The 13,371-nt window shown below is 47.5% G+C and overlaps 1 protein-coding gene across 1 annotated transcript in view; it reads left to right on the top strand.

The window, feature by feature from the left end:
* CS (citrate synthase) overlaps positions 1–11,610 on the top strand; it is a 33,796-nt gene extending 22,186 nt beyond the window's left edge. Inside the window, exons 4-11 of the mRNA XM_080994734.1 lie at positions 502–567; positions 673–804; positions 1,051–1,239; positions 3,237–3,436; positions 5,681–5,810; positions 5,924–6,025; positions 7,340–7,549; positions 10,110–11,610. Of these exons, the coding sequence (XP_080850860.1) occupies positions 502–567; positions 673–804; positions 1,051–1,239; positions 3,237–3,436; positions 5,681–5,810; positions 5,924–6,025; positions 7,340–7,549; positions 10,110–10,280 (1,200 nt within the window). The 3' untranslated portion in view covers positions 10,281–11,610. The remainder of the gene's footprint in view (positions 1–501; positions 568–672; positions 805–1,050; positions 1,240–3,236; positions 3,437–5,680; positions 5,811–5,923; positions 6,026–7,339; positions 7,550–10,109) is intronic.
* The last annotated feature ends 1,761 nt before the right edge of the window (positions 11,611–13,371 follow it).

The raw sequence follows: 13,371 nt of genomic DNA, 5'->3' as shown, positions 1-13,371 counted from the left end.
TCAAGAGCCTACAGAGTTGACAAGGAGTGGGGAATAAAGCTATCATTTTGGCAAAACAGGGCATTGGAAACAATTCTGCAGCAGAATCCTCACCTGGTACACCTGAGACTGTTATGCAGTCTTTGTGCAACGTATCAATTTATTCTGGCTGCACACTTTGGGCCGTGCTGAAATTTTGGGTTAACTTAAATCAGGGGTGGTGAACTGCTAGCCCATAAGCCTTCCCTGGTGGCCTATCAGCGCCCCCCAACTCAATTTTTCACTGGTGCCATTACCACCACCAAAGGAAGAAAGTGTGCAAAGCACCAGTGGGGACAGAGGGATAGTATTTAGCATTGATAACCTTGATACCTCCCATATGAAGTGTGAAATTGCTTAAGGGAAAGAAGAACCTAAGTTATCACACTTTGCAGCAGCAAATTCCATAGCTGATGCACTTAGCAAAGAAGTATTTCCTTTTGTCTGTCCTAACTTTTTACTGCTTGCATCTTTTGTCCCTAGATCTACGGGGGCATGAGAGGCATGAAAGGGCTAATATACGAGACCTCAGTCCTGGACCCAGATGAGGTAAGTGAGGCCTGAGGTTGTAGTAGTCACAATACCTGTCTGGCCGTGCAGCCTGTCCATGGAGATGTATGAATACCTCTTAATCTGCCTTTGCCACATCTGCAGGGCATCCGTTTCCGTGGCTACAGCATCCCCGAATGCCAGAAGCTGCTGCCCAAAGCCCCTGGAGGTGCAGAGCCCCTGCCCGAAGGGCTGTTCTGGTTGCTGGTGACAGGAGAGATCCCCTCGCAAGAACAGGTAACGAGACAGGAATGGCTGAAGTAGAGTCTCTGAATGGGAGGCTGCAGCTGATACCTTCAGCCCTTCCTTGAATGCCATTATGCAGCCTGGGGGGGTTTTGTGAGTGTCTGTGAGCAGGCAGGGAAAGCACTGAGGTGTCTACATGGCAGAAGAAGATAGCAAAGGGCAGAGGGAAGCTGCACGCAGCTCAGCACCGATTCCTTCATTTTTACTGAGGCTGAGCTTTGTGTTTTCTCCGTTCAGGTGAGCTGGCTGTCCCGGGAGTGGGCCAAAAGAGCCGCCCTGCCTTCTCATGTGGTGACCATGCTGGACAACTTCCCCACCAACCTTCACCCCATGTCACAACTGAGTGCCGCTGTCACCGCCCTCAACAGCGAGAGCACTTTTGCCCGTGCCTACTCAGAGGGAATCAGCCGGACCAAGTACTGGGAAGTAAGCACCGGGGCGGGCAGCATTTCACGTGTGCAAAAGAGGTGCAAGCCGTTTGTGGGCTTGGCAAGCAAATAATGGGGGAGGCGGGTGGACAAGCTGTAAGTATTTTCTTCTGTAGCATCTGATCGATGGCATCTGGAGGTGAAGTCCTGAAGCTACGTACCAGAAATGCAGGTGGTTTATTATAATCGTCTACATAAAAATGGGCTTTGTTGTTTATACCTGTATGCACAAAGCATAGACACTTAACAGGGTTATGGCTGTGTAAAGAAATTTGCATTGTCTGAGCCTCATCCCTTCTTTGCGTGAGCTGAAAACTGAAAATCGTGCACTCATTGTTGCAAGAATAAGGTCTTGAATGTCAGGATGATTCTTGCTGAATGTTAAAAAGGCTAGGGGAAAATGTATCTGAAGCTTTCATTGTCAGAGGGTGGTGATGATCTATGCCCTGCAGCTTAATCCCCCAAAACGCTATGGCAAACACCAAGAACTCCAGTGGTGGGGAACTTTGGGGCTTCCAGATGCCATTGGATTCCCATCAGCCCCAGCCAGCATGGCCAGTGATCAGGGGTGATGGGAGTTGTAGTCCACAACATCTGGCAGGCTGCAGCTTCCCCATCCCTGCATTGGTTTGTCTCGGGTCTTCATATTGGGGAGTTGGGCTTACTGATTGGAAAGCTGCTGCCAGGATTGCTGAACACCCTTTGTCCTAGGATTGATTTGCTAATGCCAGGTGCTGATAAAATTGTGGAGTTTGGGGCAGTGGGCGTGGTCCTTCCTGCTTCTGCACCTAGAGGTGTAAGTTGTTCCAGAAAAAAGAGACACCTAATGTGTCAAGCCTGACCAAGCCCTGCTGAAGGCTGCCATATTTTGACTTGGAAATGAGCCAGCCCAGTTCAGCTTTTGTTTCGTGCTGATCCTCAAGCGCATGGTAAAGGACAGAAGTCAGGTGTGTGAGAAAGACAGAGGTGGAGAGACAGACCTTGGTCCTCACCATGTGGAATCCCAGTCACTGCCTTTTTAACATGAGACCTTGAACAAGATGACATGTGCCTCTGGCCTGACCTAAAATGTGTGTGCACACCCTCGGCACTGAAGCAAAGAGACTTTGGTCTCTGGCCCGTTCCAATTCTGCTGGCCTGTATCTGCCCTGAGGCATTGCTGTCTGGAGTAAAGGGGTAAAGTATTGGGATGCGGGGAGGCAGTAGTTCTGCTGTTCATTAACCTTTACCTGCTTGCCCCCTGCCCAGCCAATGCACTGCAGTTAGACAAGAGAACAGGTCCTTTTCCGTGGAATACTCATGGGGTGCCATTGGTATCATTTTGATCCCAGGCATTTGAGTGTTAAATCCTCCAGCAGTTTTACCTGGAGTATATATTTTACCTGGATGATTTTGGGGGGAAACTCATCTCTATATTGGGGGACGGAGGGATTTGTTTCTAGGGTGTTCTGGTATTAACACCACTTTTAAATTTGTTTATTGAGTTCTCCTGGCAATTGCCAGCAGATTGCTTTGAGACTTATTGTGGAAAGTGACTCATAAGAAATAATAGTTGTTATTATAAAAGAGTAGAAATGTGTGGCAGGAGTGTGATTCAGATGCCAGTCCTCTGCCTATGAGCACATGAAGGAAGTCCTACCTGTGTGACTCTTGGAAGAATAGGCAGCAGTGCTTATCAGCATTCCTAGGTCTGTTTATACATTCAGGACAAACAGTAGCAGAGTCTTGTGGCACCTTTCAGATGAGTATATTTCATTTTACAGCCGCAGCTGCTTTTGTGCTCTAAGAGTTCATCCCATGAGATGCATGCATGAAGGCAGAATACAAAGACTCTTGTTGCAGACTGTACGCAAGCCGCTCTAGTCTTCATGTTAACTGTTGTAGCTGTAGCCAGCGAACAGATCATATGTCCCTGCTCTGGCGGGATTGGAGGGGGAAGACCCCCTACGAGTGGTTCCTGACTTCTACCTCCCCTTCCCCTTCCATACCTTGCAGTTTATCTATGAGGACTCCATGGACTTGATTGCCAAGCTGCCATGTATAGCTGCAAAGATTTACCGCAATCTGTACCGTGAAGGCAGCAGCATCGGCGCCATCGATCCCGCCTTAGACTGGTCGCACAACTTCACCAACATGCTGGGCTATAATGACCCCGAGTTCATTGAACTCATGCGCCTCTACCTCACCATTCACAGGTAAGTCTTGCCTGTCTTGTGTACAAGAGAGGCTTGAAAGAGCTGTGAGCTGATGGAGCAACAGAAAGAACTGAGGCCTGAGCTTTTGTGCGTTTAGCACTTGTGTCCTTCCCCCACACATCCGTTACTGCCAGCGCACTAAGCATTGGTGCAATTTCCCCCATATGCCTTCTGTGCTTGAGCATAATGAAGGTGCTCAGCAAGCCTTCCTGGGGAGAGCGTTCCACAAACGAGGAGCCACTGCAGAAAAGGCCCACTCTTGTGGAGGAGGCACACAAAAAAGGGCCTCAGATGACGATCACAGGGTCCATTCATATGAGGAGAGGCGGTCCCTGGGGTCCTTTAAGGCTTTATAGGTCAAAGTCAGCATTTTGAATTGGCCCGGAAACTGATTAGCAACCAGTGAAGTTGGGCCAGGCTCGGCGCAATATACCGTATTTTTCGCTCTATAATACGCACCAGACCATAAGACGCACCTAGTTTTTGGAAGAGGAAACAAGAAAAAATATATTCTGAATCCCAGAAGCCAGGACAGCCAGCGGGATCTCAGTGCAGCGATCCCACTGGCTGTCCTGGCTTATGGGATAGCCGCACGCTGTGCTCCGGAGGCTTCGCATTGCTTTCGCTGAAGCCATGGAGCCTGCATTCGCTCCATAAGTCGCACACACATTTCCCCTTATTTTTAGGAGGGGAAAAGTTTGTCTTATTGAGTGAAAAATACGGTAATCTCAAACCGTCTTTCCCCGGTGAGCAACCCAGCTGCCGAATTCTACACCAGCTGAAGTTTCTGAACTGCCTTCAGGGGCAGCCCTATGTACAACACATTGCAATAATCTAACCTAGAGGTTACCAGGGCATAGACAGCAATAGTTAGGCTGTCTAGGTAAGGGCGTAGCTGGGCCGCCAGCCGAAGCTGATGGAAGATTGTCCATGCCTCTGAGGCCACTTGAGCATCAAGCGACAGCAAAGGATCCAGGAGTACCTCCAAGCTCCTTCAAAGGGAATGTAACTTCCCATTCGTCCAACCACCCACTAACAGTGCCCCAGTCTTATCTGGATTGAGCTTCAGTTTGTCGGCACTCACCTTTTTTCTCTAGTTGACAGTGGTTTTATTGCCAACAGGCATAGCACTTAAGCATCTGATATAATCTGTAGCCTTTTGCGACAGTTGAGATGTGCAGGGAGCTGGGTGCATAGTTCAGGGGTTAGAGTTTCCATGTATAACGTCCTAACTTCAATCCATGGGATATTCTGTTAAAGCAGTAGCCTTCAATATTTAACCCACCTTTAACCCAAACGTGAATTTGGTGTCCCATTTCTAAATTTTCTTTTTACCATATGTTTGTATGCTGCTACTCCTGCTGCTGTTGGATCAAGCTGTGACCCAGCAGTTGGTCCTAATCCATCAGCCCAACTGAGAGGCCTCTGCCTGAAATCCTGTTGCTAGTTGGGTTAATATGACTTCATATGTTCCATGGGTAGGCAAACTAAGGCCCGGGGGCCGGATGTGGCCCAATCGCCTTCAAAATCCTGTGTGTTTTTACATGAGCAGAATGTGTCCTTTTATTTAAAATGCATCTCTGGGTTATTTGTGGGGCAGAGGAATTCGTTCATGATTATTTTTTTCAAAATATAGTCCGGCCCCCCGACAAGGTCTGAGGGACAGTGGACAGGCCCCCTGCTGAAAAAGTTTGCTGACCCCTGAATGTTCTCTTAAGCGGCTCCCTCTAGTGGCAGAGAACCCTAACTTTTGTTTAACCCTCAATTGGGAGCTACATGTTACAAGGGTAATGTTACTTTCGCCCCGGTAGGTTGTTTCTTGCAGCTGTGGTGTGCTGGGGCTGTAGAATTGTAGAGTTGGAAGGGACTCCGTTGGGTCATCTAGTCCAACCCCCTGCAGTGCAGGAATCTTTTTGCCCAATGTGGGGCTTTAACACACAACCCTGACGTTAAGAGTCTCATGCGCTATTGACAGAGCTATCTGAGTGTGCTGAGAAAGCCGCTTTCGTGAACATCTTTCATGCTTGCATATGATGACCACAAAATGAATTCATTGTAACTGCTATTGTACTTCTGGAATATTATGTGTGTCATCTTTTCTGTTCAGGAAGAAATGTTGGTGAGAATCTTAATTTATTAACCATTGGCCAAATGCATACAAAACTTCATTTCAGTCTGCTTGCTGTGCGCTCTAAGCTTCCTTGTTCCCTGCTGATTTCCCCCCTCCCCCTTTGTTTTCTGCAGTGACCACGAGGGTGGTAATGTCAGTGCCCATACCAGTCACCTAGTGGGCAGTGCCCTCTCCGACCCTTACCTGGCTTTTGCTGCAGCCATGAATGGTCTGGCTGGCCCACTCCACGGTCTTGCAAATCAGGTAGGGGGCTGCATTGCCGAGCAGTGCTGGCAAATCTTGAATTTGGCGGAGAGCCTTTAGGGAGCCCTCCCTGTTCTTGCACATTATCAGCAAATCTCACGGGCTTTTTGCAGGAAGTGTTGGTATGGTTGACGAACTTGCAGAAGGAGCTGGGTGAGGATGTGTCCGACACGAAACTGAGGGATTTCATCTGGAATACTTTGAACTCTGGCAGGGTGAGTGTTGGCGGCATCAAAGCCTTAATGGGGCAACAGAGGGAGGGGTTGCAGTTGGGAGGAAACTGTAGAGATTTAGGTTGCAGTGAGGTCTGTTATAAAATGGGGTGGTGGGGGCACAGAGAGACCACACAGGCTTACGGGATTTCAACTTGTAAACTCCACAAAAGCATATATGCGCAGCCATATTTAGGTTTTTGTTTTGCTTTTTAAGCTGAGCTTCTCAGGAAGAGGAATTCTGTCTAAAGTATTCATTCTTCTTTTTCCTGCACTTCCCACAGCCCTGGTGCCTTTCCCCTGTCCTATTTTATCAATTCAATGTGGGGACTCTTAGAATAGCAACTCATGTCCTGTTCTGTGTTAGAAAGGAATATCTTCCCCCTCCACCACGTTGATTACAGGACCACAAGGAGTGGCCTAAATGTATTTTAAGGATGCGTAATTATCCCCCAGTTCTTCTTTAGCAGCCACTGGGAAGTGAAGTCCGTTAATTAGCTGCAGAAGAAAGGCATTGATGTACTAGCTAGTGGATTCCCAGTGCCTTTGTAGTCTCACTTGGCATAGAAATGGGGAGCAAAAGCAGGAAGTCAGGTGCTGGGAGTCATCAACAATGGGAGAAGATAAACAAGGACTTCAAGTCAGTCTATGCTATGGGCCAATAGGGCACTCCTCCTAGAAACCAGCCAGGAGACAGTTGCCAGGATGAAGCTGTACAGAAAACGGATATGGCCGCCTAGATTTTCTCTTGCTGTCTGTGTGCAAATATATATTTCACACGCACACAATTTCCAATCATGATCTCATTCCACAAGCTTTAAACTGCTGTAGGGCTGGGGGAAGAGGAGGAAGCTCCCAGGTGAGAGTTGGGAGGGTTTCCTCTTCTGTACATGCAATAAGAGTTAAGATACAGTGTTGGAGGACCTGGTATTCACTTTCTCTTCTTTTCTTCTTTATTTTCTTCCTTCTCTTATTCTTGCTTTTTTCTTATCTCTCTAGATTAGTTTGGCTCTTATTGTATTTTATGTTGGAAACTTTTAATAAAAATTGATTAAAAACTTAGCCTGCTCTAGGGCTTGTTAAAACAGGTCAGTGTAAAAAATGATTGTGAGCTGGTGGGAACTGCCTAAAGAGTCCCACAGGCAGGATGGTAGGGGAAGGTGAGAAATCAAAGGTAGTGGTGGCACTGTGTGAAAACCTATCGATCAAGGTGTGGATGTTGGCAACTATGAAGGGGGCTGAGTACTTGCCTGTTAACCCCTTTGCACATCATATTGGGTACCACCCACAAGATTCTGTCAACGTCTCATGTTGCAGGTGGTTCCTGGCTATGGCCACGCAGTGCTGAGGAAGACGGACCCTCGCTACACCTGCCAGAGAGAATTTGCGCTCAAGCACCTTCCCAAAGATCCCCTCTTCAAGCTGGTGGCGCAGCTATACAAGATTGTCCCTAATGTGCTGCTGGAACAGGGCAAGGCCAAGAATCCCTGGCCCAATGTGGACGCACATAGTGGGGTCCTCCTGCAGGTGAGCTAACTACCTTTGGTAGTTTGGTCTTTGAGGGCAGAGACCAAAGCCCTGGACTTTCTCAGCTAAAGGTGCCTGCTAGAATCTGGGCCCTACAAGCACATTTCTTAGGACTGAGCACTGGGAATATATTTCCCTGGGAACTTGCCTTGCAGGCTCAAATAGAGGGCGCTCTCAGCCCAGATTAGTATCACACTTTGCCTTGGGTCTAAGGCAGAGGATCATCTCACCTTGCTTTCCAAAGCATGGGGGGAGATTTAGCACTGCCTAAAACTTACACTTTTGGACAGAAATGGATGGAACCCGCCATATTCAGACCAATAGGTGCAGGGAATCTTGTGATAAGTATCTTTAAAGAATGAGTTTTTATTTAAAAAATGGTTTTGAAGCTGTTGTGGTTTTGAGAATTTGTTGCACTGGCTCCTGCTAGTGCAACTGTTTAGTTGCATCCAGCCCATAATATAAGGGAAGGATAAAAGCAGGGTTTGAAAAACATAGTTGAGGCTTAGATGATGTACCGAAATCACAAAATGCCAAGCTGATTAGGACAGAGGTGGATGTGTCACTCTCAAAAGCACTGCAACGGAGAAGTAAAAGGAGAGTCCTGATAAAAGGTATTTTGTGATGGGAAACTAGAGCTCTCAGTCACAGACTACTTCTCCCTCACCTCTGCCTGGTGTTTTCTGTTTATGTGGAGCACAAAACCCAGTATCTTAGAAGCTCTGAAGCCTCAGAGCCTGTCTGCTACACCTCAGGCCACCTTGCAATCTGAGGGTCAGCTGCCTCACCTCATCAAAATGACATCAGGTGACTTGTTTTCACCAATCGTGGTGGATGTGGCTGTGTTTGGGTGAAATGGAGGCAGCCTGGTGAACTTTATGGGGCCAGAGGTTCCCAACAGCTGCTTTAAAAACTCAAGCTGGCTGGATGCTGTAGGTGCACCTGTGTTCAGTTCAGATATGGGATTGCCAGGCAGGGCTGAATCTGGTTTTTTGGGGAGTGGTACAGGCCCCAAGTTGACTTGTGCACCACACTCGCTCTGATGTCAGAGGGATCAGTCTGCATCTTATATGCTTATGCCACTTTGCTGCTCTAGGTAGCGCAGAAGCAAGCTTGAATCCGTTCCCTGGGGCAAAGCCTCTATTTCCAGGCACTAGATTAAATGTTTCTGCTTGTGCCCCACCAGTACACAGAGCTGCTCCTATCCTTGTCCGCAAGCCCAGTTTATTTCCCAACAGTAGGGCGCTGAACCAGCTCTGCAGGATTTACCGCAGTGTGATAGCAATTTCTATCTTTTGGGGAGGATATTGGTAAATCCGCAGTGCAACCTGAAGCACCTTTTTTTGCACTCAATTTGTGGGTGCTAAGTGAATTTGTGGGTGCTAAGTGGGTGCAAAGGAAGCTTTGACTCAGCTGTTGATTTGCACAGTGTTCTAGAATGTGGCCGACATTCCCACGTAGCTCTGCATAGTAGGGGAAGGGCAATAATTGCCTGGGGCCGCTTGTTTTGCCATAGCCAATAAGCCGGTTGTGGAACCCTTGGTAAATTGTATGCCAATCACCATTTGAACTCCTACACTTGCAGAACCCAGGCAGGGTGGTGGTGTGCCTCCCTCTAGTGGTGGCTTAGGAGGCCTTGCAGATGCTATTATATCCAACCATAGTATAGGAATAGCATGAGGCAGAATTCCTAAACGACTGGGATTTGCGGTGGGCAAACCTGAAATGTTTCGGCTGGTATGAGACGAAGAATCAGAGTGCTTTGCCCTATCCCCCAGCCTTCTAATTTCTGCAAATTTTTAAAGGAAAAACCTACAGGAAGTGACTGGGAAAAAACTTTCCTCTTCTTGGAACAACAACAAAAAAATCACTTTGCAAGGGCTGTAGGATTCATGTCACTTCCAGGAATTATTTCTTGTGTGTAAGAAGGATCAGATATATCAGCATTCAGTTTGTATGTTTTCTTAATCTCTTCCTGTGAGGCCCCTCGGAGCAATATACAGTATAGATTATGACAGTGCCCAGTCAGGTTTGTGTGTGTCCTCCAGTGCCTCCCAGGAACCTCACAGGTGGGTTTTGAAGGTGATGCCCTTCTGGTTTTCCTGAACACCTAGTGTTTGAGGTATACTGTATCTGTAGGTGGAGATTCCATTTTAGCACGCTCAACCATCGTGGCCAATACAGTGGAACCTTGGTTCTCAAACGCCTTGGTACTTGAACATTTCGGCTCCCAAACGCCGAAAACCCGGAAGTAAGTGTTCCGGTTTTCAAATGTTTTTTGGAAGCTGAACATCCGATGTGACTGTTGGCTATTGTTTTCAGGGCACTTGCACCCATCGGAAGCTGTGCCTTGGTTTTTGAATGTTTCAGAAGTCGAACGGACTTTGGAACGGATTACGTTCAAGAACCAAGGGACACCTAGAGGGCTAAAGGGTTCCCTATATTTGCCATATAGGTTACAATAAAGTTATTTACTTACTTAAGGGTTCTCTATGCCTGGTAAGTGGTCTTTTTCCTCCCCGGGGCCGTCCTCCTAACCACCACCTCTTTCTTTCTGCAGTACTACGGCATGAAGGAGATGAACTACTACACTGTGCTGTTTGGTGTGTCTCGAGCTCTTGGCGTCCTGTCGCAGCTCATCTGGAGCCGGGCGCTTGGCTTCCCTCTGGAGAGACCTAAATCCATGAGCACAGATGGGCTGATGGTGCTTGTGGGTGCAAAGTCAGGTTAAAGCAAGGGATAACGTGGCAGGGGGTTAGCTGTCGAGGGAACGGTAGAGACAATATGACTTTTTTGTGTTTTGTTCAAAGGGCCTTGAAAAGATCCTTCCTTAGAGGCACTGACCATCGCATATTTTTTTCAGGTTATTTATGGGATAAATTCAGATAAAACTTATAGATACTTATCCTCCCCCCTCCTCCACACCTGCTACCTTAAAATACCACCTTAAAGTTAGTTTAGATTCCTAAGCGCAGGGCCCAGGGCAGCTCTTCCCAACCTGAGCTGATGCCCCCGGCTAGAGAGAATGTTGCTTCTTTCCAGCTCAGACTCCTCCTCTTTCATCCCCTCTTATCGCCCCAGGTTGCAGGCCAGGAGCAGAGAATACTTCCCCTTTAACAATCATGTCATATCACATGCTGCTTTTTACCACCTTTCACAGATGGGGTGTTCTGCATTTTAAACAACGCCCTCCCTTTTTGGCAGGAGGGGGTTGGAGAGGAAAGCAGTTCTTTCCCGTCAGCTGAGCGCCATCCCCTTTTGTATACCCTTCTCCCGCCGCTGTCAAAAACGGCAGAATTGTGCTCTTAAAAGACAGAACAGGTGAGGCTGTGACTTGAGTCACACTCCGGTGAAAAAGGTGAGTACAGCTCACCTCCTTGCCAACCAAAGAGGGGCAACACAGACCTTTCCCTTCCCCCAATCCAAAGCTACCACAGCACTAGGTTGTCCTGACCTGCATTAATGCACACAACCCCCTGGGCAACCCACTGCCCCCCCCCCAAAAACATGCTTTGTTCCCAAAGCTAAGACTCTCAAGAAACTTAATCTGCCAGGAACAAATAGCTCCTTGCCTCCCTCTTCTTCGGCCAGAGGAGATGAGAGCAGCGTGTTTGAAGCAAGTGACCTCCCCATCCCATTTTTAATTTTGACTTGAGTGTTGGTGCTGTGGTACTGAAAAGGTGGGTTGAGGGTGTCTCAATAGCAAAGAAGGTATTGGTAACGTTTCCAAAACGGCAGCTTTTAATAGCATTGCCGTGTGGCGCTAAATTGGCTGGCCACACCTTGAGAGCAGCGATAGGTGAAAAGAATGGAGCCTGTCTCCTGGCCTCCTTTCCTCTCTAGAAAGGACTTCATACACTCCTACCAATGTTTGTTTTTTCTCTGTGTGTTTGTGTGAAACCCTTTTTGTCCTAAAACCACAAACAAACAAAAAAGGAAAGAAAAACCCCAATCTTAAGTTGAAGGCACAGTGTCAACAGCTGTGTAAGCATCAGCGTTCCGTTGCAAACTTCAGGTGGTTCTGTACAAACTGCAAAATAAATGTTTTTATTAACAAGTTACAGTATTGGAGTATGTATGTATCAGTGAGGCCTGCAGCCCTTTGAACTATTGCTCCCAGTGACTGTTTGCGCCCCCACACACTCAATTCTTACCAGCCATCATAGTTTGCTTAGGATACTGGAAACGCATAATCCTAAAGGAACAGAACAACCAGAGCTTCTTTACAGGTAGGCAAACTAAGGCCCGGGGGCCAGATCCAGCCCAATCGCCTTCTAAATTCGACCCATGGACGGTCCGGGAATCAGCATGTTTTTACATGAGTAGAATGTCTCCTTTTATTTAAAATGCATCTCTGGGTTATTTGTGGGGCATAGGAATTCGTTCATTTTTTCTTTCTCTCCAAAATATAGTCTGGGCCCCCCACAAGGTCTGAGGGACAGTGGACCGGCCCCCTGCTGAAAAAGTTTGCTGACCCCTGAGGTACACATTGGCAACTCCAAAAGTCCCCGTGACAGCAAATACAAGCTATGTGTGTGTTTGTGTTTGTTGGTTTGGGGTGGTCAGTGGAATGGAGCTGCCCCACTTAACTTTTTACTTACACCGTTTCATATCCTAATTTGAAGTTGCTGCTTCCTCCGCAGCAGGGGTGGGACGTACAGCTACTTATCCAAAGGAATAACCCCAAGGTTCCTCCTATTTTTCTTCATTTTTGTCCCTTTTGTATATGCTCGTTCAATAAACTCTGTTGTACAATCACTACTTCAGAGCATCATCTGGAATAGGGCATTTTGAATTGTCGGTTTTCCGTTTTTGTATGGCAGTGGCGAGGCAAAACACTCAGCAGGTATGCATTCTTCCTGTACTGGGCAATTGCAGAGGCAATAGCTCCAGGGTGGAAATGACTGCCTGCAGCTGGCTCTGTTTTTAGTTAGGTAACCAAAACCTTCCACTGGAAAGTAGGTGGCAGACTGGGAAAACTGTAGCAGTTACTTCTCCTTTGACTTAATGGTTCAAGCAGCAGAAAGTGACTTTGGTTCCTTGCTTGTATGCCTGTTTAGGGACCTTCGTCCTCTTCACAAGCCCCTGTGTGTTCAGTAGGATTACTGTTATTTTTGTTGAGCTTTTTATTCTACCAAAACACTGAGCGGGCAACCATTCAGTCCTTGCTTTCAAAAGACAAAGTAGAAGCCCTGGTAGATGGGGGGGAATGCTGCAAAGAAAGGTGTGTTTTGCGGCAGTGCCTCCTCCAGCATCTCAGGCAAAGAAGTTCCTTAAGCTTTGCTGGAGAGGCTAGAGATCAAACCTGTGACCTTTTGCATGCAGAGCACGTGCTCTGTCACTGACCCCTCCTCATATTGCTCATGTGCTAATCCGCAAGCACAAATGTAGTTGGCACTGAACTGGGCCTAACAGCTTTGAGTGGCCACAAATCCACACCTGCCAATAGTTTAACTTGGGAGCGCAGGAATAAAAGCAGCTTCCAGGTTCTCCTGCTGCAGACCTGCATTTAGAGTGCAGATGTTTAAAATCGAGGATCAAGTCCCAGCCGTGCCCCCAGCTGACCTTGGGCAAGCCTTTCCTTGCCCTTGAAGGACACTGTGCACACGTTGGTAAGAAGCCAACAGCTGCTGCCTGTAGAGAAGGGCGATGGTTCTGAGCCCATCTGGAATGACGTTCCCAGAAGGCATCTATAAATAGCTGGGTTCCCTTGTGGTTGTGCCAGGAAATAGAGGCTGTGGTATGAGAATACAGCCCTGTTTCAGCAAAGGAATGTGCTGTAGTCCTAGCCTAGGATTAGCACATTTCATAAAGTCACACGA

Source organism: Podarcis pityusensis (assembly GCF_964106645.2).
Source record: "Podarcis pityusensis genome assembly, chromosome: 2".
In the NCBI taxonomy this organism is placed as follows: domain Eukaryota; kingdom Metazoa; phylum Chordata; class Lepidosauria; order Squamata; family Lacertidae; genus Podarcis; species Podarcis pityusensis.
Note: the sequence above shows the minus strand (reverse complement) of the source record. Positions and strands in the feature narration are given on the sequence as shown.